Raw genomic sequence first — 26,961 nt, forward strand, 5'->3', positions numbered from 1 at the left:
GAACCGGCCTTCTGGACACAGACGGGGTCATTGCTCTAAAACGAGGCTGAACGAGGCAGGATGTCCCGGTGGCTGCTGTCTTCCAGGCTCATACTTATCGTGGGAAGCCCTAAACTTAAACCGATTCTAACTGGGTGCCAGTCCAGGATGTTTTCTGATCTCTTGCTTTTGGAAATATGGTCCAGCTCTGACCAGTGTGGCTTGGTTGGTTAGGCAGCATCCTGCAAAGTGGAAGTTCAGCAGTTTGATTCCCGGTCAGGGCACGTGCCTGGGTCGTGGGTTTGGTCCCTGGTCAGGGCACATAGGAGAGGCAACCAATCAATGTTTCTCTCTCACATTGATGTTTCTCTCCCTCTCTTTCTCCCTCCCTTCCCCTTTGTCTAAAAATAATAATAAAATAAAATACTTTTTTAAAAGAAAATATTGTTCAGGCATTTTAGATAACCTCTAAAAAGGGGATCAGCAAACATTTTCTCTAAAGGTCCTGGCAATAAATATTTTCGACTTTATAACCTGGGTGTCTTGCATACCTATTGAATCCAGCCATGGTAGCATGAAAGCAGCCATAAACAATACATAAAAGAATGTCCCTCGCTGTGTTCCAATAAAACTCTATACAGAGGAAGGGCCATAGTTTGCCAACTCTTGAGCTAGACCAGCACTATCCCATTGAAATATAATGCAAGTTACATGTAAATTTAAATTTTCTAATAGGTACATTTTAAAAAGTATAGAGAAACAAGTGAGTTTAATTTTAATAATGTATTTTATTTAACCCGGTACGTCCAAAATGTAATATTATCATGTTTAACAAGGAATTGAAATGTATTGAGCTATTTTACAGTGCATTTTACATTCTAAGACTCGTAAATCCCGTATGTTACACTTTTAGCCCCTCTGATTCTGAAACAGTCACGTTTCAGGTGCTCGGCGGCCACATGTGCTAGTGTCTGCCACGTTGGGCAGCACAGCTGTCGTGGGGAGACCAGACTATAAGGAGACAGTCACGCGTAAGTGATACACCGTTATAAACTGAGAAGCGCCATGAATGGAAAGTAGAGGGAAAGGGAAACAGTAAAGGAATCTCCTGGCACTTGCCCCCGCTTCTGCCCAGAGTTCCCTTTTAGAAGTCTGTGGGACATGCTCCTGCCTCACCCCGGACCTCATCCACCACGTGCCCAGCGTGGGCGCCTGTAGAACGAAGCGTTCAGGCTTTCTGCTGACTGCTCTGACAATCCTGCGTCCAGGGATCCAGAGATGAAGTGCTTTCATTTCTTGTGGCTTTTCTTGGGCTCCAGGTGGGCAGCACACCAGCCTGTGATCTGGTACAGCCGTAGATGATGTCTCAGGATAGCAGCACCCATGTGGGGTCCTAGCGGCCGTCCTTAGTGTCTGGGAGGGCTTGTCTATCCAGGGGAAAGGAGCCGGTGTCTGGATTCAGAGCAGTAATTTGAACCTCCAGACCTGGTGTGGATCTTGCTGTATCACTTATGAACTGGGTAATCGCAGGCAAGTTCCTTAACCTCACTGAGCCTTGGTTTTCTCATCTGTACAATGGAGACCATGACAGCGGCGACCTTCATTGATTAGTCTACAGAGAGAGATGATCATGAGTAGTAAGAGCACCTGGCACATGGTAAACGCTGAATATTACATTTATTGTTATTCTAATTAGCCCATCAGGGATGCCCTCCAACCTGGATTACTTGCCCCCTCCGCATATGACTCTGGAGGCCCCAGTGTCTGAATCACCTCCTCTATCCCATGCGTGGCTCCTCTTGGCTGTAGCTCCCTCTCCCACGTAGCTGTGAGTCCCCAAAGCAGGAACTGTATCTGTTCAGAAAGAATAAAAATCTGCCCACACTTGGTGGTTTTCCCTTTGCCTAGATCTAGAACATTCTTTCTGTCTGACACCTTCTTCCCCTTCTTCAGGAGACAGGTCCTGGTGTTCTGCCCACCAAACTGAGTCAGGCTCCTCCACTGACACACTCTTGAGACCTCTTTGAAGCATTTAGTTCCTGTAATTAATGAATTACCTGGGGAATCCGCTTTAATGTCAGTCTCCACAGTGGGAGTCCTCTAAGGGTGGAGCTTGAGGCTGCACCCCTCATCGCAGAGTTCTCAGCCCATAGTACTTGGCACATAGCGGCGCAGGAAATGTCTGTTGAATGTGTGAGAGACTCTCATTCACTCTGGAAGGCAAAGGATCAGACGCTATTCTCCGAATAACCAAAGAACTAAAGGAGCTTGTAACTGACTTTTAAAATCACTTGCTCAATATCCACCATACATTTCTCTCTACCCCTCTTAAATAATGAGTTCAGTATAGGCCTTGTCAAACCTTCAAGGTGCACTGTTCAATAGAAATGCAGTGTGACCCATGAATATATTTTTACATTTCATAGTACCTACATTTTTTAAAAAGTAAAAGAAAACAGATGACGTAAATAATAGATTTTATTTAACCTATGATACCCAAAATGTTATCACTTTAGCATGTAATCAATATGAAAAATGTCAATGAATTGTTGTAAGTTCTGTGTTTTCATATTGTCTTTAAAATCCGGTGCGTATTTTGAACTCACACCACACCTGGATTTGGACTCATCGTGTTTCAGGTGCTTGGTAGCCACCTGAGGCTCATGGCTGCTGTATTGGAAGCCTCAGAGGAGAATCACTATGTTTTTCTAATTCTTCCCAGAGTGCACTGCTACCTGTGGAGGCAGCACCTCTCTCAGGTGCTCTCCGTAGGAGACCAGAGATGAGCGCAGCTGAGGTTTATCATGCAGCACTGGGCAGAGCCTGTCCCCATAATAGGGGGTTGGTCATACCGAGAGGGGACATATAGGACTTAATGCATGCCAAGAGTTTTGTACAGGACTTTATGTTTAAACCCCCAGTGTGGCCTTTTAATAACAAGAATAATAATAGTAACTTAATAACAGACTGCGTACCCTGTGCTAACCGCTTATATGCATCTTCATATAAGTTCTATTACTTACTCCCATTTTACAGATGAGGACACTGAGGATCAGAGAGGGACAGTGACTTGCCCAAGGTCACACAGCCAGAATGTAGCAGAGGAGCTGGAATGTGAACCTGAGCTTTCTAACACTATACTTTTAACCTTCATTTCTCTTCCCCCATCCCATGTTGGCACAAGAATAAGATGATCAAATCTGCTCGTAGACTCAGCTACCATGGTAACATGTGACTTTTTCCTTTTGTTTCTGAAGGTGGTGGCCCTTAGTAAAAGAAGTCAGGAAGCCGAGGCTGCTTTCTTGAGTGTTTACAAGCAACTAATTGAAGCACCAGGTAAGAAATGCTTTGGCTCCATAATTGAGTAAATAATGAGAAGAAATGGCCATTAGGCCCATTACACAGGGGCCTCCTCATGGTGGGATGTGGGGAGAGGCTGAGACTCCTGGGCAAGGCCGTGCCCTCCATGAGTGGGGACTGTGGGGGTCAGGGCCGCTCTGCCCAGTCTGGTGTGACATGCCCACGCGCCTCGTCCATCTTCTCCCAGCACCTTTCGATGTCAGCCAGGAAACTTAGGGGGGCTCCTGGTGAGCTCTCCCATCTGGACTTTCTCAGGAAGCCAAGAAGTCTGTCTGGCCCGCCAGAGAATAAATGTTGCCCAGTGCTTCCTGCCCGCAGAGCGTGCTGGAGGGAAGACCTCAAAAGTTTCCTCCGCCAACCTCAGGACTTTAATGTAGAACAAAAGTGGAACCCAAAAGAACACATACTCTATGACTCTTATTTACACAAAGCATGAAGGCAGGCGAAAATTAACCTGTCGGCACTAGTCACAGTGGCCAAAACGGGGAAACACCCCAAATGTCCATCAACAGATGATGGGTAAATGAACACTGGTCTGTCCCTTTGATGGAAGACGGTTCAGTCATAAAAGGAGTGAAGGGCCGACACCTGCTACAGAGCAGATCAACCTCAAAAACTTGGCGCTAAATGAAAGAAGCCGAACACAGAAGGCCACAATAGTGTAGGATCCCATTGCTATGAAGTGTCCCAAACGGGCAAATCTGTGGAGACCATAACTGGCGGTTGCCCGGGGCTGGGGGGAGCGGGGAATGGGGACCGAGTGTTTAATGAGCACAGGGTGTCCTTTCGCGGGGAGACAACGTCCTGGGACTAGATGGAGGTGGCAGTTGTGCAACATCGTGAAAGTACTAAATGCCACTGAAGTGTACACTCTGCAGTGGTAGCTTTGGTGTTAGAGGAATTTCACCTCAATTGAAAAAACATTAACCTGTGCTGTTAGGCATTGAGTGGTCACGGTTCCTGGGAGAGGCCTCTGGGGGCTGGAGATGCTGTTTGTTGTTCCACGTCTGTGAAAAGTTTGCTGCTGTAAAAATGGCCCATCCTTTGCCGCCTTCCCGTTTATCGATCAGAAAAGGGAGCCTAGAAGGTGTCGTGATTTGCTTAAGAATAGCGGAGCTGGGCAGAGAGCCCCGTACCCAGACAGCACCCTACTCCTTTCCCGTGTCCTTCCACGCAGCTGCGGGTATCGGTGCTCCGGGGGCTGACTGGGGGTGAGGGTTTATGAAGATCCCACCCCACGCCAAGCCGTGGAGAAAGGCAGTCACTTATATTAGAAACAAAAGCTGTTTGTGGGATCTTCGTGTTGAGGATGGGAAAGTTCCGTGTTTCATCTGTCTTCGGCAACTTTAGACGGTGGAATAGTGTCCTTCCAAAATTCGTGTCCACCCCGAACCTCAGAATGTCACCTTATTTGGAAACAGGGTCTTTGCAGACATGATCAGTGAAGGATCGTGAGAGCCTCCTGGATTTTGGGTTGGTTGGTGGCCACGTCACTTCAGTATCTGCCCGTCTTCACCTGGCCTTCTTTCTTGTCTCTGCGTCCCAGACCTTCCTCTCCTTTCTCTAATACGGCTTCAGGGTCCCTGGATTTAGGGCCCACCCAGATAGTCCAGGATGATCTCATCTCAAGATCTTAATTACATTTGCAAAGACCCTTTTTCCAAATAAGGTCACATCCGCAGGTTCGCGTGTGTTTTGGGGCCCCCGTTCAGCCACTACAGAGGCATCTGCAGCCCCGACCCCCTCTGCCCACGGGCTTTTCTCAGTGAGAAGGCTCGCCGGTGAGACTGGCTGGAGCTGGACAGCGCAGCCCTCAGGACCCCCGGGGACGCGCCCTGCAGCACGAGTGTGTCTGCTGCCCTGTCACCGTTACCCTGGGGAACACACCAGGTGCGTAGCCAGGAGGCCCTGTTTCTTGAAACCTTTTTATTTATAATGTCTCCACCCTCCTCAGAGTTATGTGGGGAATTTTTGGAAAAATATGTCCTCTTATTTCCCACTCTTTTCAGTCTTTCAAGACCCACAGTTCTCAGCAGCAAATGACATTGGAGGGTTGACTCAGTTACAGACCCCAAACCTGCCCCCGAGGAGTCCTCGCGCCAGACCCCTTCCCTGGGCGCCATAGTACCTGACCTGCAGCACTGATGCGGGCTGCGTCTCCGGGCTTAGGGCCAGGCCCTGGTGGGACTCCTGCCCGTACCACCTGCTCACTGGGCGACGGCGGGTGAACTCATTCGCCTCCCTGAGCTTCGTCGCCTCCTCTATAAATTGGGAATACCAGGGGGGCCGGCCTCATGCCGTTCTGGGAGGCTTCAGTGTGCATGGCACATAGTGGTACTTGGCTGAGTGTCAGCCACCCCTTAGGAGAAGTAAAATTCTCCACACCTGGGACTGAGTCATCCTGAATTTGTATACCCAGAACCCAGTACACAGTAGGCGCCTAATAACTGTTTAGTGAATGAATTAGAAATATGACTCAGATGCAGAAAGGGCAGAAGGGTTATTTGAACAAAAAGGTACTTTTTCAACGAGAGCCCTCTGCATGCCGCGTGTTTATTTACTCAGATAGCATTTCCTGAGTGCCTGCTGCGTGCCTGGCCCTCACCAGACCCGGGCACATGACGGGGGCTCACGATGCAGACGAGGGCCCAGCCCTCAGGAAGCTTGCACTGTGGTGCCAGAGGTGACCAGACCGTCCCTCACGTAACCAACCTGTTTCACACACCAAGGGGGACGCCAGCGATTCTAGCGCTTGGGGGTGAGGAGGGACTTACAACCCCTGCTTGGAAAAGAGGCATCATTTCTGGGGTTCACTATGGGACCCTCGTCTTTCTGGAGGTAAAGCCAGGCCTGCAATCACAGGGCCAGGGGTGCAGTGTCAGCCAGGGGCCTTGAGAGCTCCCACAACGGGCAGGAACTTCCCAGAATGTCCTTATGCCCTCTTGTCCTCTCCCCAAAGGGCCGTTCCAAGCCTGGTGCTGACTCCATGCTTCTGATTTCCTGACTTTCTCCCTGGAAATGGAGGGGCAGCAGAAACGTGTGTCCCCAGCTGTCATCGAGTTAGGGAATGAGGAGCCTTAGCTGATGGAGACGTACCCTAGAACAGCCCCTTCAGGGGCTCTAATTCATTCTGAGACATTTAAGAATAACAAAATGTTTTAATGATTTCTTGGGGGAATTAGGAAGACATATTTTTGTTCTCATTAAATTTTATCCTCAGACACAAGAACCAAATGTCAGATGTGTTGTCGGTGCTCAGAGCTCCCCGGCTTGCTGTCCCCCCTGCCCCCTCCCCCTGCAATGGCCCAACCCCCTCTATAAAAATAACACTCCTGGAAAATTTACCAGGATGCGCTCTCCTGCTTTTATATTTCTTGACAGGCAAATTATTTGTTGAAATACTCCCCCCCACCACCTCCGAAGCCACACAAGTCCTGATTCAACATTTTTGTTTTGAATGACTGCTGCCAACACCAGTCTCTGGCAGAGAATGTGCTATAGCCTGATTGCTCAGCAAGTATTTTGATAAGTGTGCAGCCTGGATGTCTGTAATTACGAAAGAAAACCGTAAATCTTTCGGATATTGTTCACACAGATGTGGCGTGAAGTGAGAAAAAAAGCAGTAAAACGTGTTAAAAGCATAATTAATGTCATTGTTGTGGAGGATGATTTGATTTAAACCTTTCTGACTCCTGGATCGGTGGCGGCTGATTTCTTCATCGCGCCCATAGAGTCACGAGGTACCGACCCAAGCTTCGGAAAGCTGACTTGTTAACTAAGTGACTAGTTAACAAAAAAAAAAAAAAAAAGGAAAGGAAAGAAAGAAAAGCAAAATGAGCAGAGAGCAAGTACCAGGGCAGGCTAAGGAGCGTTGCTAAAGAGGCGGGATGAGCGAGGTGAGTGCCCCAGAATGTTCTCTCTGCCTGACGCTGGAGATGGCAGCCCCTGACAGGCATTTCTCTCCCTGCTCCTCCCCTCAGGGGGCAGAAGGCTGGGCAGCACAGGTGTCAGAGCTCTGGCGGCAGACGCAGCTGCTGGGCCTATCAGCTTGGTATTTTTGAGCTGCGTAACCTTGGGGCAGGGGCCTGAACCTCTCTGGGCTCCGGTTTCCGGGTCTTTAGCAGAGAGATACCGATAGGATCCTCTCATAAGCTGAGCTGAGGATTTGCTAGGCTGTGCATGAAAGCGTTTGGAGGGTTTAGTGATCCGTAGCCCGCTGCAAATTTGACATCAGGGTATAGGTGATGGTGTGACAGGGGGTGGCTGCTGGTCTCACAGGGTTCAGCCAGTTGTTAAGGGTGCGAAGTGAGTGGTTTAGCCAGCGGGGTTACTGAGTCTGTGGAATCAGAAAATGCTTGATGATATTTAGGGTTTTTAAATTTTTTCTCTCCGATTATAAAAGTTGCGTGTGCACCGTCAAGTTCAGGAAGGACAGGAAGGTGGAAAGGAGGAGGAAGCACCACCTCCGAGAAAAGCAGTGGGCATGCTCTGTTGTTTCTCTCGCTGACCTTCTCCCCACGGGCTATTTCAAAACAGCCGTGCGTTCTGCAGGTGCCGTTTCGCACCCTGCTCCCCTTCCCCGGCATGAGCGTCCGCGCGTCCCCGTGTGATTGGAGACCCTGAGCCACTCTGGTCCGTCGTGTGCAGCACTCTCCCTGAGCACCCAGCCTGCCGGGGCTGTGCTGCGGTTCACAGGATAAGGAAGGAAACTCAGGAGAGAAAACACATCGCAGCCATGTACTGACGCCAAGCTCAGGATCCGTGGGCAGGCGGGATACGACTTCTTTTTCACCTTGATTTATTTTGCACTCATTTATGTATTGGTTACACTAAATATCTTTTTGTGTGTTGTGAACCACTCATATTTGCTCTTTCGTAAATCACTGGTTCGTGTACCCTTAGTCTGTTTTTCTATCAGAGAGATCTCTTTCTTATGGACTTGTAGATGCTCTTCGTATGTGGGCAGTATTAACCTTCGTCCTGGTAAATGTGTTTCCTGTGTCCTCCCCTGGTTTATCTTTGGTCTCTTAAGTTTGTTTACAGTGTCTCTTGTATATGGTACGTGCCGGCGTTCAAAAAGGAGGGAATCTTACTAAACTTTGCTTTGTGCTTTCTGGATTTCACATCACCTTGTGAAAGCCTCTTCTCAGCTCAAGGTTGTGGGCTTATTTAGTACTTTTATGACTGTAATTTTTAAAAATTTGGCTCTTTGAACCATCTGAAACAAATATCAGTATAGATAGTAGTGAGGGAGGCTAAGAACCAGCGTTTGTCCCAAATGACTGGTTCTACCGCCATCTAGTGGGGAAGCCCGCTCCACAGGTGACAGAGGTAAGGACTTCAGCATAACGGAGCCTGTCGCAGCCTGTCTGTCCCTCCTTCCCTTCCTCCCCGCATTTGCCTCTAATCAGCCGGTGCTGCGGGGGTCAGGAGAACACCGGAGGGAAACAAAAGAGTGTTTAAGCCATAAAAAGGAAGAGTTTAGTGACGGCAGATTTTCCCAAAGGTGATACATAACTTCAGAAGGCCTTGCCCGCCTTTTCGGGCCACGCCTTTGCCAAAGCCATCTCCTCCGTCAGGAGCAACCTTCCCCTGTGGCCACCTGTGTAAATGTTACTCCTCTTGGTAGACATGAGTTGGAGGGCTGTTAAATCTAAGCATCCGGCATGCTAGTACCCAGGAGGTACTCAGTATTAGGCTGAAGGGCCTGCTGCAGGAGGGGCCGCCCCCCCCCCGCCCCCCCCGTTCTGCCATGTTGCTTCCCACAACACACTTGACTTCTCTGAGCCTCGGTTTTCCTTGTAAAACATGGATAATGACCTCACCTAACCCTAAGCCTGTTGGGTGGGTTCGGTGAGAATGGGGAGCACCCAGCATTGTGTGTGGCACAGAGTAGTAGCCCCTGCAATCCTTTCAACAGGTGCTTGCCATCCACTCTGCTCAGCACCAGAGACACCACCCTGAGCCAAGCAGATGGGGTTCCTGCCCAGCTGGAACCCCCTGAGCAGCTCTGTATGTGGGAACTTTATTGTTACCACGGTGGGCATGGGTTTGAGTCCTGGCTCTGCTGCTCCTTGGCTGGATGACCCTGAGTAACTCTCTTTACCTCTCTGAGCCTCTGATTCCCCTTCTGGAAAAGCACTCTTACCTCCTGGTACCTCTGGGAGGATCAAGGAAGGTGAAGAGTGTCTGGCACATAGTAAATGCTCAGTAAACAGTGGCTGTCATTGTTATCGTTGGTGTTATCATTACCCAGTGCCAAGCAGGAAGACCCTCTGCAGTCTCTCCGTCCATTCTTAAGCCAGGAGACCCCACGAAGCAGCCAGCCCTGGCAGTGGCAGGAAGAAAGGGTGGGCAGACACAGAGCCCACCTGCTATAGAAAAATTGAGATTAAAGGATCAAAGTTATTCTCACTGCCGCCTCCATCAATAGCCTGGGCCTCCCACCCACACAGGAGCCCAGAGCTGGGGCCCAGATGGGAGAAGGCTTCTGTCTCTAAGTGTTTTGGAGGGACGCACGCATATTCTGCATATATGTGTTTCTAAACAGCCTCTCGGACAGACTTTATGATTCCAGCTTTCCTAAAAAAGCTCTGAACGCCACTTTCCTTCAGATGGACCCAGTGGGAGGAATGAGACAGCTTCTCCTAGATTCCTGACACCCCCCCCAACCCTGTAGATGCTTAAAAAGAAAAAAACCGAGAGCATGAGTTACTGATGAAAGGTGGAATAGATGGTGTTTTACCCATTTCATCCGATGGTGCCTTCGGAACGCCTGGTGTGGTATTAAAATATGACACATTTGTTGGCAGTATTCTCTAGGGGTTTAGATCCAGTGTAACCAAAATGAATTAGTCATTTTATTAAGCGGCTTATGCATAAAGGGCAGGTGACGGCTGTAGGACAAAGGCACGCTGCCTCCCAGCGGTGTCCCCTCCTGGCACGCCCGTCAGGACCTGTCACCTCCAGTGGTCCCTGTTTGATCTTCCATGTCTGCCAACGTGCTCCGTTAATTCAAGCAATTTGTCGTAGGCAGGCACCTCTGATTTGGGGTCCCCTGTTGGCGGTTTTATTAAGGCTGATCTCAGGTCGTCTGACTCCCTCTGCCCCTGCCCTTGTCTATATATCGATGGTCTGTATGTCACAAGAAGAAAGTGAGGGACATGGAAGTCCCCCTCATGGCTCTGGGCCGCTGCCGGTCTGGGCGGAAAGGTTTCCGGTGGAAGTGCTGAGCCGGGCCGACGCCCGGGCTCCCTGGTCCCGGACACGCTGTTGTGGCTGTTCTGTCACTTCCGACGCCGGGCTGTGAGGCTTGCCAGACGTCGGGGGACACATGGGTCGCTTTGGACACTGGGGACTCAACAGGACCCAGCCCGTCCTCATGTGGGGTCACGTGTCCCAGGGAGCAGCCGCGGTGCGCCTGGCATGGCACTGACCCTGACCACACTGTGTGCCTGGGGTCGCCCTTCTGCTGCCTTCCAGGGGGTGTCTCCGTCAGGGGCCAGAGCGCCTCAAGCGCCTGTGCGTCTCCCCTTTCAAGCCGAGGAGAGCGGGCCTCAGGTGCGAGGTCTCGGCCAGGCAGCGGCGTCTAACCAGATTTAACACCATCAGTTCCCTTGTTTTGTTTTTTTTCTTTGTGTTTATTTTTAGGGTTAAAGCACTTCTATTTATGATACAGAACACTAGTTACCTGAAACAAAACACTTCTTTAAAATAAATTTAAGTTAAAAACGTTGAATCACGTGAGGACACGTGTTAAGCTGGGCACCTTTCAGAGGCAGGCGGGTGCGGCAGAAGCTGTAACGTGAGGCCTCCAGCCCCTGGCATTTGGGCCACTCTGGGTTCCGATCCGGCTCTGCCTTTCTCTAGCGCGGTGACCTTGAGCAAGCGGCTTCCCTTTGCTGGGCCTCAGTTTCCTCCTCTGCCCCAGCCTAGCCAGTGTGGGTGCCCCTTCTGCACCGGGATGTGTGGCCACTGGGCTTTGGGAGATGAAAACCGGAAACTGGTGACGGGAGGGTGCCTGCTCTGAACCCCACCCCCACCCTCACCCCTGGCCGCTGTGCCCAGATTAGCCTCCAGGAAGGGGAGGGGAGCTGGGCCCCAAAGTCACCTGGTCCTCATCTGTAAAACGGGCCAGGTGTCTTGAAGATGGAGCTAAATTATGTTCCTGGGATGGTCACCCCAGAGAGTCTTGCCACCCTCCCTGGTCTGACGGCGCTATTTGTCCTGGTGTTGCCTGTGTCAAGATGATTCTCTCTCATTCCCCCACTGGCTCCTCTCTCCTTGGGGCTCTGCTCCAACATGCCCCTCATACCGCCTTCACGAGGCCTTCCCTGCGCAGGCTCCCCGAGTTAGCTCCGTTTCCCCTAGACACATACGCTTCAGCCACTGTCTCCTCCAGCCCCACAGACTGGATTAGTTTCCTATTGCTGCTGTAACAAATTGCCACAAGCTTAGTAGTTTAAAACAATGCACAGTAATTATCTTTCAGTTCCGGAGGCCCGGAGTCCAGAATAGACTGGGCTGTCGTCAGGGTGTCTGCTCGATTGTGCTCTGTGTGGAAGCTTGGGCGGACGGGGGCGTGGTTGTTCCCATAGCTTTTCCAGCTCCTAGAGGCCACTCACATTTCTTGGCTCCTGGCCCCTTCCCGCACCTTCAGAGCCACGTGGCATCATCGCTTTCTCTGACTAACTGCCTTCTGTCTGCAACCTTAACTCACTCTTCCAGGAAACACAACATACTCACAAGTTCTGAGAGTTAGGATGGGACATCTTGGGCATTATTCTGCCCCCAACAGAGACACCCCAAGGGAGGACTGAGGATTGAAAGCAAGATTCCCCCAGTCCGCCCCCCACAACCATAAGGTTCTCCGAGAACCCTCTTCTAAACACTTTAAAGATCTCTTGTCATTTCTCTCTCTTTCATTTTGCGTTTGTAAGAGTAGCCAGTGACATTTAGCTGATGCATCGAATGGCACCATCAGACAGGTAAGTGGGAAGCCCGTGGACTTGCCAGCCCCCGGGCATTTTGCCTACATGTCATTTGGTCGAATCTGCCAGTCTTCCAGGTGCTAGTGAACTTCTTCCTGCCTGACCCAACCCCAAACAATGTAGCTTAGGACTCTGTGAATGTCTTCCAGATGGGGAGACAAGGAGAGAGCTTACCCATACCCTGTAACACCTAGGAATTCCTCACTGTGTGCTGGCGGAGGGAATCAAGACTAGAAAATGCCCGGGAACGTAAGTGGCCATCGTTGCTGGGTACTTTTCAGAACAGGGACCCTGCTCAACCCACAGTCTGATTTCTCAGTAGCTAGAGAGGATGAACATGCAGGAGGATCAGAGCCCAGGACCTGCTGCTTCCTCTTTTAGATCAGGCTTGTCTCCCTGGACAACAGGTGAAATGGGTGCAACAGGAGGGAAGTGGGCTAGACCTGAGGGAGGACTTCCATCCTATGAGACTTGGAACCTTGGCAGCTCCTCAGTCCTACCTTTCTCACACAGTTTGTACCCAGTCAGTTACCACATGTTATGGGTTGAATTGCAAATGTGACTTTATTTGGAAATAGGGTCTTTGCAAATGTAATCAAGCTAAAAGGAGGTCATTTGGATGGACCCTATAAGAAGAAGAAAGAGCCCTGGCTGGCGTGGCTCAGTGGATTGAGTGCCAGCCTGAGAACTGAGGGGTTGCCGGTTTGATTCCTGGTCAGCGCACATGCCCAGGTTGTGGGCCAGGTCCCCAGTTGGGGACATGAAAGAGGCAACCACACATTAATGTTTCTCTCCCTCTCTTTCTCTGTGTCTCTCTTTAAAAAAAAAGGGTTAATAAATAAAATTTCTTTTAAAAAAAAGAGAAAGATGCAGAGAGGAGAAGGCCATGTGATTAGAGGCAGAGATTGGAGTGATGTCGCTACAAGCCAAGGATGCCAGCGATACTGCAGCCAGGAGAGGCGCATGGGACGCATGGAGGGGGTGTGGCTCTGCCGACACCTTGACTTGGGACATCCAGCTTTTAGAGCCCAGTGTATGAGTTTGCTGGGGCTGCTGGGGCTGCCATACCAAATTACCACAGCCTGGTGGTTTAAAACAATGAAAATTCATTCTGTCAGTTCTGGAGCCTGGAAGCCCCAAATCAAGGGGTTGACAAGGCTGGTTCCTTCTGGAAGCTCTGAGGGAGAGTCTGTCTCAGTCTGATGCTCCGGGAGGCAGATGAGTAGTCACCTGTCGGTTTGGGTCCTTGGGAAGCAGACCCCAGGATAGCGTTAGGTGTGCAGGAGCTTCCTTATGGGGGTGGTGATGCTGATCTGGAACCTGGGAAGGAATGGGGGAGGGGGGCGGGTAGGAGGAGCCACAGCCGGCAACACAGCTCTAAGAGTCTTAACCAGGCTGACAGGGAGCCCCAAAGCAGGAGGTGCTGGTCTCCTCTGGCCACCACAACCAAGTCTCCTGGACGGGGCAAGGGGCTTAAACAGCAGAATGTATTTCTGCCACTTCTGGAGGCTGGAAGTCCAGGATCAAGGCACTGACAGGTGGGTTTCCAGGGAGAGCCCTACGCCTGGCGTGCGGGTGGCTCCCCCTCTGGCTCCGTCCTCACGTGGCCTTTCCTCTGGGCACGGAGAGTGTGCTCTAGTGTCTCTCACATTCTTATGAGGACACCAGTCTTATCAGATCAGGATCCCCCCCCTTATGACTTCATTTAACGCTAATGTACCTCCTTAACGGTCTCATGTCCCAATGCAGTCACATCGGGGATTAGGGATTCGACTTTGGATTTGGGAGGTGACACAATTCAGTCCATTATGCGGGGGTTGCCTGTCCAGCATTGGCAGGAGCGGCCCGCTGCCCCTGGAGTGCTCCGTCGTTGGCTGGGAGCAACCCAAGCGAGTGTGGCCTTTGAGTGAGGGCTACGGGGTCTGGAGGTGCAGCCCCTGGAGACAGATGGTCACCACCTTCTCACAGGAGGATCTCTCTTGAAGGAGGAGCTGGGTGGCATGTTCCAGTGCTGCCACATATAATACGAAGGACAAGGACACACACCCCCAGGGCCTGCTAGTCCCGGGCCGTGGTGGGACTCGGCACGCTCCTGCCACCCCGCACAGCCCCGAGCAGCAGGTCCTCTGACCCCCACGGTACTGATGGGGAAACAGAGCCTCAGGGAGCTGAAGGGACTTTTCCCGGAGGTGTCACAGCCTGGCCCCCAACCTCTTTACCGGAGAGTGGCTTCTGGAATTTGGAAGCTTCACAGCGTTTGCACGTCTTGTGTCAAGTTCAGCCATGAAGGCGTTTAATAATCACCCTCCCTGAGCTTCCGGCCCTAAGGGGTGGGCTCAGGGCCGAAAGCACCCCTTCCAGCAGGACTCCACCTGTATCCGGTGGCATCTGGTGTTGGTTGTGTGCCCAGAACTCAGAGAGGTCTGGTGCTTTGTCCGAGGTAACACAGCAGGCCAGGGGCAAGGCCAAGAACAGAGCCCTCAGTCTTGTGCTCCTAGCCTAAGAGTAAGAGATCCCCCACGCCCTACTTCAGGGCAGCGGGCCCCCAGCAAAGAGTCACCTGGGTTCAAATCCCACTTCTGCCACTTCTGAGCTAGGTGATCTTGGGCACATGGCACCTCTTCTCTGGGCCTTCATCTCCGGTCTGGAAAATGGAGGTCGCAGCATCTACCTTTCCAGGCTTTGCCTTCACACATGCCTCGTGCCTCCGTTTCCCCATCTGTGAAATAGGGATGTGGCGGTTCTTACCTCATGGTGTTGTGGTAAAGAGGGAATGAATTCTAGAATGTTTCGAGTACTTTGGCCATTAGGGTTTGTCATAGCCTGACTGGCTGAGTCATCTGAACCCCTCCCCCCACTCCCTCCCTCCTGCCCGGGAGCCAGGAGGCAGGGTAGTGTGGGAAGAAGAGGCCCGAGGGCCGTCCCAGCTCTGCTACCAACATGTTGGCAGACTTCAGGGAAGTCACTGAACCCCACTTTTCCCCATCTGTGCACTGGGGTGTGGGCTGTTGGACGAGTTAACACGTTAGGTCCCTCCCCGGTGTGACTTTCTGAGCCCAGAGTAGCGTTCAAAGTAGGATTGTTTGATTCTGGAGTTCCCAGGGACTGATGAGAATATGAGACTAGATTCTGTCCCGAGATGTCACGGAGATCACCATGCAGACTGCTGGCCCCCAGGTCACACGAGACCCGAGTGCTGCCTCCTCTCAGCCGCCAGCACTGAGCGAGCCCCGCTGTGTGCAAATCTCTGTACACGTTCTCCTACCCAGTCCTCGCGGCTGCACGGGACATGTGTGGCCCGTTTTACAGGTGAGAAAGTAACGGTTCTGAGAGGCTCCAGATTCTGTGAGCTGCGCCACCCTGCTCTGCCCTGTTCCAGCAAATGAAGGGGGGAGAGGACCTTGGAACCTGCTGAATCTGTGTGGGGTGTCTGCCCAGTCCCACTCCCCCCGCCTCTCCCGGGCCTCTTGAGGTCAGCTGCCCCTGGACAGAGCGCACAAGGCAGCACCGAGTGACCTGCAGGGCCTCCAAGCAGAACAAAATGTCCACCCCCAACCCAGGAATGGCGTCAGTGACATCGCTTGTCACTGGAGTGTAATCTGGCCTGGTCGGGCCCCTGGCCAGCAAGCACTCAAGCCAAAGCTGGACCTTTTCCTCCCCCTTGGAACCAGAGCGAGCCCTCCACGGCGCACTCGGAGCAGCACCCTCCCGTGTTGGTCCGACTTCCCTGACCCTGGCAAGTGCCCGTAGCCTTTTTTCCCCCTTTCTCAAAAACCAGAACACAATAGGAAACGTTTCCTTGAACTTATTAAAAAACCCAGACTTGTAAATTAATTTGTCCGTGTTGTACAAAGGCAGTGCAGATGAACTCATTAGCATGCACACAACAAATAATTATAGATGAATTTTTAGCCAGCCTGCCTAATGCGCTCGCTGGGTTAATTATGTCAATGTATAATTACATCAGCCCGGGGAGACGTAATGGCATCCCCCGCTGAGCAGGCCCTGCCTAATGACGGGGCATAGGGGGAGTGCTGGCAGAGGAAGGCAGCGGCCTTCCTGCGCACCTGCTTACCTCGGCACAAACGGCCCTTGTCCGAGCCTCCCGCCACCTAAACAAACGGGCAGGAGCAGAGGGACCTTGTTCCAGCCAGACCTGAAGGCCCCACGTGGCAGTGCTATCCCGTTCCTTCCATCAGCAAGTATTTATTGGGTTGGACTGGGTGTTCGTCCACAGGGGTCCAGTGAATGAGCAAAAGCAGCTGTGGTCTTGTGCCTGCTTTGCTGGGGGCTTTCGGTCAAGTGTGCATTAATTAGGTGGACTTACAAATCAGTGAAAATCGTAAGTACGGTGAGTGCTGTGGAGGAAGGGTGTTGGCAGCTGGGAGAGCTCATATTGGAGGACTGACTGATCAAGGAAGGCTTTCTGGAAGAAGTGGCATTTGGGGTGCAAAGATAAAGCATTAATTAGCTGAAAGGGCTGGGGGGGGGGCGGTTGCGCAGGGTGTCCCTGGCAGAGGCTGCTGCCTGTACAAGGAAGGGCTCTGGGATGGGAAGGTGCATTTGAGGGACTGAGGGGAAAAAAGTCAGTGCGACTGGAGCCCAGGAAGGCAAGAATAGCAAGGGCTTCCATTTGTTCTGAGCTGACCAAATGCTAGGCACCACGCTGAGCACTTTGCCTGGATCCTCATCACACCCCCATGAGATGGGTACTTTGATAAGGAGGCCGAAACGTTCAAGTCTTTGCCAAGGTCACACAGCAATGCTGAGAAGCAAGTATGGATTAGACCAGGACCCAGGGGTCTGCCTCCAGGGTCCATGCTCTTAATCCTTCTGCCCTCCAGCAGAGAGCAGAGGCCAAGCAGATGCTGGCAGGAGACCCCGGTGGAAGGACCAGGAAAAGTGAGAGCTCTGGTGCTTTTAAAAGGACTGTCCGCCAGACCCAGGCCCCTGGATCTGGAGTGAGGAGGCCCTGGCTTTCCTGGGCCCCACGAACCCTCGCCAGCAGCTGCTGAGGTTGGAACGTCCACATCACTGGACAGCAGAGGAAGAGTCAGACTCAAATCTCCCCTCCACTCTTCAGCAAGTTACCTGGCTTTTTTGAGCCTCAGTTTCCTCATCTGTGAAAAGGAGTTGGATCCAGGCCAGCCTCCAGGGGATGCTGGGAGCCTCGTGGAACCTGTTCCAGCAGACGCCCACCTCTGGCGCTATCCAGGGGTTCTCAGTGCCTGCCCGGGCGGGAGTTTGGCAAAGGCACCTGGAAGAAGAGGCGCTGGGTTCTGGATCTGAAGAATGGAGGTGCTTGCTACGTGACAGTGGGAGAGGGAACAGAATTCCAGGCAGCAGGACCTGCACATTCCTCAGTTTTTAGCTCCTGGGAAATAGGGAGGCATCTAATATCCAGCTCTGCATTTCCAGAAAAGCCATTATTTAATCAGCCCTGTGTGTCAGAAACGACATCTGTTAGTCCAGGTCCACTGAGAAGCATCCAAGGATTCTCCGTGCAAGGGTGCTACTGGGAAAACGCGGGTGAAGGGAAATAGGAGACCTGGGTGGAAGCATCCGGACCACAGGCAGCCTAAGGAGGCCCTGGGCAAGGCCTTGGGGGAGTCCTGTGCCCCCAGAGCAGTCCCACGTCCCCAGGAGCAGGTCTGCGTCTGTCTTCGCCACCTGGGCAGGCTGGCCTCAGGCTGATGCATTTCAGAGCCCGTGGGGCTCGGTGACATTTCCCGTGGCTGGAGGCATGCAAGGCAGTCCCGTGGCCACCACAGATGGCATTGTGGAAGTTGGGAAGTGCAATTATGGTGACAGTTAGTATTGTTATTGCTGTTCCCAGCTGTGCAGGACACCCACCCCCGTGGGGACAGCACATGCTCCCCTGTGCCAGCGCCTGGAAAAGCCTGCTCCCTCATAAAGCAGAAAACCCATGTTGCTGCCCTAAGCCATCGGAGCAGCTCCAGGGAGCTCCTGTGGATTGTCTCCCACATCCCACCCCAGCTCCCCGTGGAGAGACCTTCCAGGCCCCGTGGCCTCATCCTGGCCATCCCACAGCCACCAGGCACCCCCACCCCCACCTCTGTCCTCCTCTCTCTCTGCAGACCCCGTGCCTGTATTTGAGACGACGCGCAGCCTAGGCGACAGACTGCAGCCCCCCAGCTTCGACCCCAGCGGGCCACCGCGGCGAGACCTCCACCCTTCGTGGAAGAGGCACCCTGATTTCCTCAGCCCTAAAGGTACTGATAAGGCCTTCACAGGACGCCCACAATAAACAGCTGGTCTGTGGGTCTGTGGCAGCCAGACTCTGCCATGGGGCTGGGGGTAGGGGGTGTGCAGGGAACTTGCTTTTTGTCATTTTAGGTACAGGATGGGTTAAGGGACATGTCTGCTGACACAGACCCGGCCCAAATCCCAGAGGCTTCATGTATTTGAAGGGGAATTGCAAGGGCTGCTCTACACAGTCACTCAGGGACTCAGGCTGTGGTGCTCCTGCCATCTTCAACATGTGACATCCAGTGTCGCAGTGAACACTGACAACCAGCCAGCAGGCAGAGAAGGAACGTGGGGGGTCCTACCAAAGCTTATGGGGTCCAGCCACATCCCACTAGCCAAAAAGTCGTGTGCGGTACCTGCTGCAAAGGAGGCTGGGAAATGTGGCCTGGCTGTGTGCCAGGAGGCTGTGGCGAGCATAGCACTGCCTCAGCCCCTGATGAGACAAGAAACCAGTAGAACTAAAAATAAGTTTAGGTGCATGTACATTGTGATTGAAATGTTTAAAAACCAGAGAATGATGAACAAAATTCAGCATGGTGGTTCCGTCTGGTAGGTGAAGTAGGAGATCGCTGTGGGCAGGGGGCAAATATGCAGTGAAAGCTGTTGGTGACCATTGAATTCCATGTTCACTGAGCTGCCAGACACTGTCCTAGGCACTGGGGACCCAGCCAGGAGCAAAACAGACAGAAATCCCTTCCCTCGTGGTGCTGACCATCTATCGTCAGCCAATAAATTAGTAAAATACATAGGATTTCAGGTGGTGAGAAAGGCTTTGGGGAAATAATCAGTGAAAAGGGGAAGAGTCAGGTGTAGGGATCCTTGACTAAGGGGTGAATGAGTAGGACTTAACTCTTACCTGGAAGATTACTCAGTGGTATGTGAAAGCAGCCACAGGAATATCTAAATGAGTCGGTGTGGCTGTGTTCCAATAAAACTTCATTTGTAAAACAGGTGGTGGGCCAGATTTGGCTTATTGGGGAGATAAAATGGACTTAGGCCAGTCAAATGAAAGCTGGATGCAGAGTCACTTCTCCGGAAATGTCCACTCTCCCTCCTTGCCCATTTCACAGCTCCCTCCCTATGTGCCTGGTCCTGGAAGGGGTCTTCTGGGGAAGACTTACGGTGAATAAAATATAGCACTTCGCTGACTCTGTTCCTGTACCCAGAATGCCCTTCCAGCCATTCCTCCCCGGCAAGCCAGGACTTGGCAGTTCTTCAGCCCCAGCTCACATGGAGGCACCTCTGTGGTTCCCCAGCAAGACTGTCACTTCTCCCTTTGAGGTTCCTCTGGAATTGGGTCATCCCTCTATAAGAATAATAGTTATCGAAACTGTTGCCTTTTGAGAGCATTTGCTCCGTGTCATGTGCCCTTCATACAGCATCCTGCTGTCTCCTGGTTCAACCTGAGGTGTCACCAGCTCCATTTTACAGATGGGGAAACTAAGTCTCAGAGGCAGCGGGTGGCCAAATGGGGATTCACACCAAGGGCTCTTGACCTCAGCCCTAGGCTGCGTCTCTCTTGAGGACACAGGACATTCTGCATCATGATGGTCAAACCTTGTCTTTTTGTTCACCGCCATGACTCAGCACCTGGAAGATTCCCAGTGTGTGTGCGTGTGTGTGTGCAGGTAAGAGAGAACTAGGCAGGTCCTGACCCCTGTGTTGGCCCTGCAAACCGCCCGGCTCTGCACTTCCCCCCTGTGCCAGCTCACAGCAGCTTAATAACCAGGACAGAGCTTCACCGAGTCACTGGGATCTAAGGTCAGGAACCCAGATTTTGGAATTCTTGAACCAGCCGCTCTCCACGGCTGGGCCCTGTGCACGCCTCCCCCCACCCCCTAACAAATGCAGGGCCAAAGGCACGCACTAATCCCTGCGATGGGTAGGCGCGCCTGGCGTGGGCCCGGCCCGGGTCCCTGCCTGAGGCAGGCGCTGATTGCGCGGCCACACGTGTGCTGGCGGTGGAGGGGGAGTGCAGCAGGTCCTCAGTCAGCTAAACCTAGTTATCCTGTGACCCGGCAATCCTGCTCCTGTCCCAAGGAGTTGGAAATAGGGGCGTAAACAAAAGCATGTGCACCGGGGTGAATTAGCAGCACTACTCACAATGGCCAAACAGTGGAAACAATCCAAATGGCCATCAGCTGATGAGCGGAAAAGCAAATGTGGCCTCTCCAAAAGATGGACTACTGCTCCGCTGTCAAAAGGGAGACGCGGGCTACAGCCCGAGTGGGCCTTGCAAACATCATAGGTGAAAGAAGCCAGTCACAAAAGGGTGTATGTTATGATTGTATTTGTATGAAATGTCCAGAACACATAAATCCACAGAGACGGAAAGCAAGACCAGTGGTTGCCAGGGACGGGAGGAGGGGGCAGGGGAGTGACCGCTTAATGGAGACAGGTTTTCTTTTAGGTGGTGACAGTGCTCTGGAATTAGTGCATATTGTGAGTATACTAAATGTCACTGGGTTGTGCACTTTAAAAAGGGTGGATTTTATGTTTTGTGTATTTTACCATGACTTGAAATAAAAATAAGGAGGATGAGGAGGCAGGGACAATCTGAGAGGGCAAAAAAGCCCCCGGGTGTGCTGTGCGGGGCTGGCAGGATGGGACCTTGACTTCTGTGCTCACACCCTCGCGGTGGCTGCTACCTGCTGGCCTCAGGGACACAGGCCCTGCCAGCTGCGCGCTCTCCAACGCCGAGTTTGGGAAATTGATTTTTCTCACAGCACTTCTGATCCATCTGGTTTGCAGAAAGTGGCTCTGGCTGTCACATGGCTCTCAGCAATGGGTATTTTTCCGTCTGTTCCTTCCTCCAGAGCAGAGAGAGGGGGCGTCTCCAGCTGGGCCCACGCTGACCGAGGGGAGCCGCCTCCAGGGCATTCCCAGCAAAGCCCTCCTGACAGAAACTTTGCTGCAGAGAAATGAGGCAGAGAAACAAAAGTGAGTGGGGGAGGGGCGGGCGGGCTCCTGCTGCCCCACCTGGCTGGGAGGAGGGAAGGGAAGTCACCCCGGTGCAGACTGGAGGTGGAGGCGCAGGCCTGCGTCTGAGCCCTGCCTGCGCAGCTCAGTGGCCAGCCCTGGGCAGGTGGCGTCGCCTCTCCGGGCTTCCGTTCCCCATCTGGAAAAGGAGGCTGATGGTGGTGTATCAGAGTTCTGCCAAGACACAGAACCAGTAGGGTTTTTTAAAGTTAATTCAGAGATGTAGTTCAAGGACTTAAATCACACAATTGGGGCCAGCAAGTCTGAAGAGGTGGAGCTGTCGGCAGGCTGGAAACCCTCAGGCAGGACTTCTTCCTCAGTTTTATTCTTAGGAACTTCAGCTGATTAGATGAGGCCCACCACACTATTGAGAATACAGCAGTCCCTCTCTATATCGCGGATTTTTTGCTATATCGCAGGATTTTGCGATACTGTACAGTAAATACTAAAATAAATGTAAGGTTCCTACTTCCTGGATTTTTACCTATCACAGGGGGTCTAGAACGTAATACCCGTGATAAGTGAGGGATCACAGTATCCTCCTTTACTACTGTCAACCGATTGTAGATGTTAACTACACCTAAAAGATACTTCACAGCAACACCTGCACTCGTGTGTGATTGGATAACTGGGTGTGGTAGCGCAACCACGTAGACATAGAACTCTTGACCGTCACAGGGGGTATCAACGCCTAGTCGGCCCCAGGAGTGAAACGAGGTGACTCCCGCACATGTGTAGCGGGGCGCCCACACAGAGGAATGTGTGTCAGCAAACAGTTGTCTTCACAGTTGGTGCAGTGGTAACAATATCGGGATCCTTGGGGTCCTCCTAGGGCAGTTGTAGGTAGTCGTTGCATGTATCCTTCCGTTTACTCTCTAGTTCATTCATTCCACATATTTATGGGGTCACCTCCTATGTGCCAGTCACTGTTCTAGAGACACAGCAGTGAATAAAATGTACAAAACACTGCTCTCCTAGAATTTACTTTCTTCTAGTGAGGAAGACACAAATGAATAATATAAATAGAATAAATGGTGTATTAGATGATGGTGGCAGGGGTTGTGAGGATAACAAAGCAGGGCAGCGTAGGCAGAGGGCTGACGCTGTGCATAGAACGCTGGAAGAGGCCTCAGTGGAAAGGAGGCGAGGGGCTGAGCCTTGTGGGAGACAGGGAAGGGTGTAACAAGCAGAGGGAATAGCTTGTGCAAAGGGCCTGAGGCAGGAGCATGGCTGGTGTGCTTCAGCAGCAGGGAGACAGATGCAGCTGGGGTGGAGTGAGTGAGGGGGCAGAGGCAGGACATGAGAGCCCAGGGAGAGGGGCCCCTCCCTCAAGTCTCTGAACCTGATGACAGAAGGCCCAAGCTTTGCCTCAGCCCTCCACCAGTCCAGGTAGTGCCCCTCTTTCTCTGCTTACATTACACCTGAGCTGGGCCCCAATGGGCCGGATGGGCATCCCGGACTCCTGCCAAAGGGAGGGTAAAGTGCGGCCTGGAGGCAGTAAGGGTACCTGATGGTATTGAGAAACACGCTGATCTCAGCACCCACTGAGGCAGATCCCTCAGAAACCCCTCGTCCTAGACCAGGAGACAGGCCCGGAGAGGCGAGGCTGCTGGCTGTAGCAGGCCCCCCAGAAATGCAGCCAGAAACTTCACAGGGCCAGCCATAATGGGACCACATGTCAGCAAAACAGCAGGGCAGCCAAGTGCCTGACTGTCGAGTTTGAGTAATGTGTTGTGTTGTGTGGAAGACAGAGGTGCAGGTTACAGGGAGTGGGCAAGGGGATAGGAGACCGGGGTTTGGCCGGGCGAGATTCGCCCATGCAGACAGGAGTGGAGCTGGCACTAGCAGGTGTGGTCTCTCCGCAGGGGCCTTCAAGAAGTACAAATCACTTTGGCAGCCAGACTGGGGGAGGCAGAGGAAAAGATCAAGGTCCTACATTCAGGTATGTATGTGGCACGTGGCCCTGGCTCTCGCCCGGCACCCTGGCCCTGTCAGACCAGGAAGGGGAGGAGAAGGGGGCACTACACCGTGAACACAGGCTCAGGTGTTTTAGAATCAAGATGGCAAGAAAGGCGTTTGGGAAGGGGAAGGACAGGCCTACACTACCCAGCAGGCCATACTACTGTGGAGGGAAAAGTTTCAGGTAGAATTAAAATAGGGGTGGCAAACAGAGCCTTCAGTGGCCCAGCACATAACCAAGCTGGTCAGGTTAGGGGAACAGTAGGGAAGGGTGGGGTCTGGGGCAAACTGGAGAAGCCAGCCTTTTCTAAAGAAGTGGCCACTGCTGAGCACCAGCCAGGTACTGCCTTATAGCCCCGTGTGGCCAATCCCTTCAATTTCCCCGAGAAATCAGAAATGTGGAATTGTATGAGAAATCCCTTATTTATTATAATACTCATTCATATACTTGTATCTGTTGAATTTGTTATTTCTCCCCATCTTCCTCACCTGGCAGGGCCAGACCTGGGGTGGTTGAACTGTGGGTGGATGGTCCTACCCTGGTCCTGGAGTGACCCAGGGGTGCTGGAGGGCTCATACCTAGGCCATGGGACACACAGCCCCCCGACCGGGGCCCTCTGAGATTCATAGAGTAATCTCATCGGCCCTCCCCACCGCAGCCACTCCACAGGCTTCCCACCAGCTTGAAGCTCCTCTAGGGCCAGGAAACACTACCTGTCACCAGTTCTAACCAAAAAAAAAAAGATCTTCCTTTACTACCCTGGACCTCATTCTGCCTTCCAGGCCCTGCAGGAGTGGGCTCCACCTCCCTGGGGGTGGGCAGCCTCACCCTGGCTCTTTGCTTTTTCCCAGCGTTGAAGGCCACACAGACGGAGCTGCTAGAGCTGCGGCGGAAATACGACGAGGAGGCAGCATCCAAGTAAGCGGGCACCTGCTGACCCTCCCAGACGGGCCGCCTCCTTCTGGCTCTGCCCGAGGCAGCCATTTCATTAAGCACCCTCTGCTCCCCACCCCCAAGGGCATATAGCTATTCACTGGTCACTGCTGTGCCACTTATGCACCACAGACTCTAAATGACATTCTGGGTCGCAGGCTAGGCAGGGTCTACTGGGCAGGGGCCTGTGCCTCACCCCAGCCTCCTGGGATAAATACATTCATTCGCAGAGACTACTGAGCATGTACTGTGTGCCCAACAGCATTCTGGGCACATGGGGAATGCTGTGAAGGGAAGAACTGGGAAGAGCAACAGGCAATAATGGGCGGGGGGGGGCGTTGGTCCTGTTAACCCAGGGTAGTCAGGGAGGACTTCCCTGAGGAGGTGACTTGCAGAGTGAGACCTGAAAAGTGAGCAGGAGGTGGCCACGTGAAGAACACTGGAAAGGGTGCTCTGAGCAGTTGGGAGAGCCTGTGCAGAGGAGGACCCTGAGCAAGCATGAAGCACATGTGGCTTTTAGTCACCACATGCTCCCCGACAGGTCTCCTGTGGCCCCCACCCCCTGCCCCAATGCTACAGGGAGGAAAGCTGCAGAATAAAGAATAACCACCATGGAGTAGTTGAGAGAAAGCTCCTAGGATCACGCTTCAGAGCCAGGTTTTGAAGCACAAGCCTGTTCTCTGGAGGCAGGCACCCCAGGCAGAAGGCACAGCAGGGGCGAGGTGGGAGGTGTAGCTCTGTGGCAGCCTCAGTGAGCGGACCCCCGAGAGAGATGAGAGGCCCCATTCCCAGTTCCCCACGGCCGGGTTCTCCTCCCGCGGCCTGGGTTCTCCGCAGGAGGGGCAGAAGGCAGCCTCCTCAGTCCTCCATTTCAAGACCCTTGGGTTCAAGCAGGGGCTCAGGGCCCCAGGATGGACAGGGGCGCTGGTAGAAGCCAGAATCCCTTCCTCAGGGCCTCTTCTTTCTGTCTCAGGGCAGATGAAGTCGGCCTGATCATGACCAACCTGGAGAAAGCTAATCAGGTGAGGGGGCATGTGCTGGGGGCCGTTCCGCACGCGGTGGGGTCTCGGGCCTGGAGGAGGAGGTTCCGCTCAGCGGGTATTTATTGAATTCCAGGCCATGCAGAGTGCCAGGGCTGAGAGATGTCTGGGACCCCAAGCTCCCGGAGGAGGGAGAGCGGGGTACAGACAGAACACCCAGAAATAGGATGATCTGGGCAGTGATGGTCAGGGAGGGGCTCCTGACCCAGCCTTGGGGGTCAGGGAAGACGCCTGGAGGGAGGGCCGTGGAGCTGGGGCCTGACAGATCAGTCCAGACTGTAAATGGCATCCCAGGACAGGACATGTCTTGGGCAAAGGCTGGGGGGCGGCCTGCACAGCAGGTGGGAGAACTCCAGGTGTCTTTGGACAGCAGGAGGGAGTCAGAGCAGTGTCCAGTCATCCCAGCTGACAGGTGTCTGTGTCCAGGCCAAGTTGGGACACAGGTCTGTCCCAGCCAGACTGAGTGACCAGGGGCTGGTGCCGAGGGACAGGCCTGGGGCTGCTTCTCTCCCTCCCTCCCCACCTGGGGTCTCCTCCAGCCTCCCACTTGACCCCAGCCGTGTCAGCCAAGCACTGCATGGCCCCAGCTGTCCCTGGGGCCTTATCTCTGAGTCCCAGCCTGAGTTCTTGCAGGCCCTTTGGTCTCCCTCAGTCTCAGTTTTCATGTTTATAAACGGAGTCTCTTCTCCTGCCTTCCTCTGGCTACAAGGGTATAACCATCTGGTGGGCAGAGCCGGGCAGGACTCGGAAAGGCAGCGAAGCCTGGCCACATGGCCCAGTCTGAGATCCTATGGCCCACCACATCTCTGCAGCAGCGGGGGTCACGGCCAGGAGGGGCCAGCCGTTGACAGGGGTCACTCCCCTGGGGGCAGCTGAGGACGGCCCCAGGAGGAGGACACCCACGGGGTTCTGAAGCCCCTGCGCTGTCTCTGGGCAGGCACCCCAGCCTCTGCAGAGGCGGGGCCCTGCTGCAGAGGAAACCTGGGCAAGAATAGCACTTTCAGGTTAACTTTTTGAACAGGTAATCCACTTACCTGGTTCAGAACCCCAAAAGTATATGAGGGCATCCCAGAATACCAGTTCCCCACAGTCTCTTTCCAGAGCTCCAATCACAAACCCATGAATGTATTTTACTTTTACCCCTTTTTTTAAACAAAAACAATAGCACACTGCCCACACCCTCGTGACCCTGAGCCTCCACTTCTTAGGGCTCATTCCGTGTTTGGATATAAAGCAGCTCCTTCTGCTGCATGGCTGTGTAGTGTGACACCACGGGATGCACCCAGGGAACAGCAAACTTGCTGCAAAGGTTCAGAGGCCAGATGATGTCCGCTTCGCAGGTCTCTGTCCCATGGCTCTGTTTTGCTGTTCAGAGTGGCAGCGCGGACAGGATGGGAACAAATGAGCACAGCCGTGTGCGGTAAAACGCGACTCACAGAAACCTGCCGAG

At 52.9% G+C, this 26,961-nt stretch overlaps 1 protein-coding gene across 1 annotated transcript in view; it reads left to right on the forward strand.

The window, feature by feature from the left end:
* The window catches only part of CUX2 (cut like homeobox 2), an 80,173-nt gene that overhangs the window by 30,128 nt on the left and 23,084 nt on the right, over nucleotides 1–26,961 (forward strand). The window contains exons 3-8 of the mRNA XM_090292036.1: nucleotides 3,237–3,315; nucleotides 18,428–18,562; nucleotides 21,416–21,539; nucleotides 23,444–23,520; nucleotides 24,390–24,456; nucleotides 25,445–25,493. Of these exons, the coding sequence (XP_090148162.1) occupies nucleotides 3,237–3,315; nucleotides 18,428–18,562; nucleotides 21,416–21,539; nucleotides 23,444–23,520; nucleotides 24,390–24,456; nucleotides 25,445–25,493 (531 nt within the window). The remainder of the gene's footprint in view (nucleotides 1–3,236; nucleotides 3,316–18,427; nucleotides 18,563–21,415; nucleotides 21,540–23,443; nucleotides 23,521–24,389; nucleotides 24,457–25,444; nucleotides 25,494–26,961) is intronic.

This window comes from Furipterus horrens, unplaced genomic scaffold, assembly GCF_987537825.1.
Source record: "Furipterus horrens unplaced genomic scaffold, mFurHor1.1.pri manual_scaffold_11, whole genome shotgun sequence".
NCBI lineage: Eukaryota > Metazoa > Chordata > Mammalia > Chiroptera > Furipteridae > Furipterus > Furipterus horrens.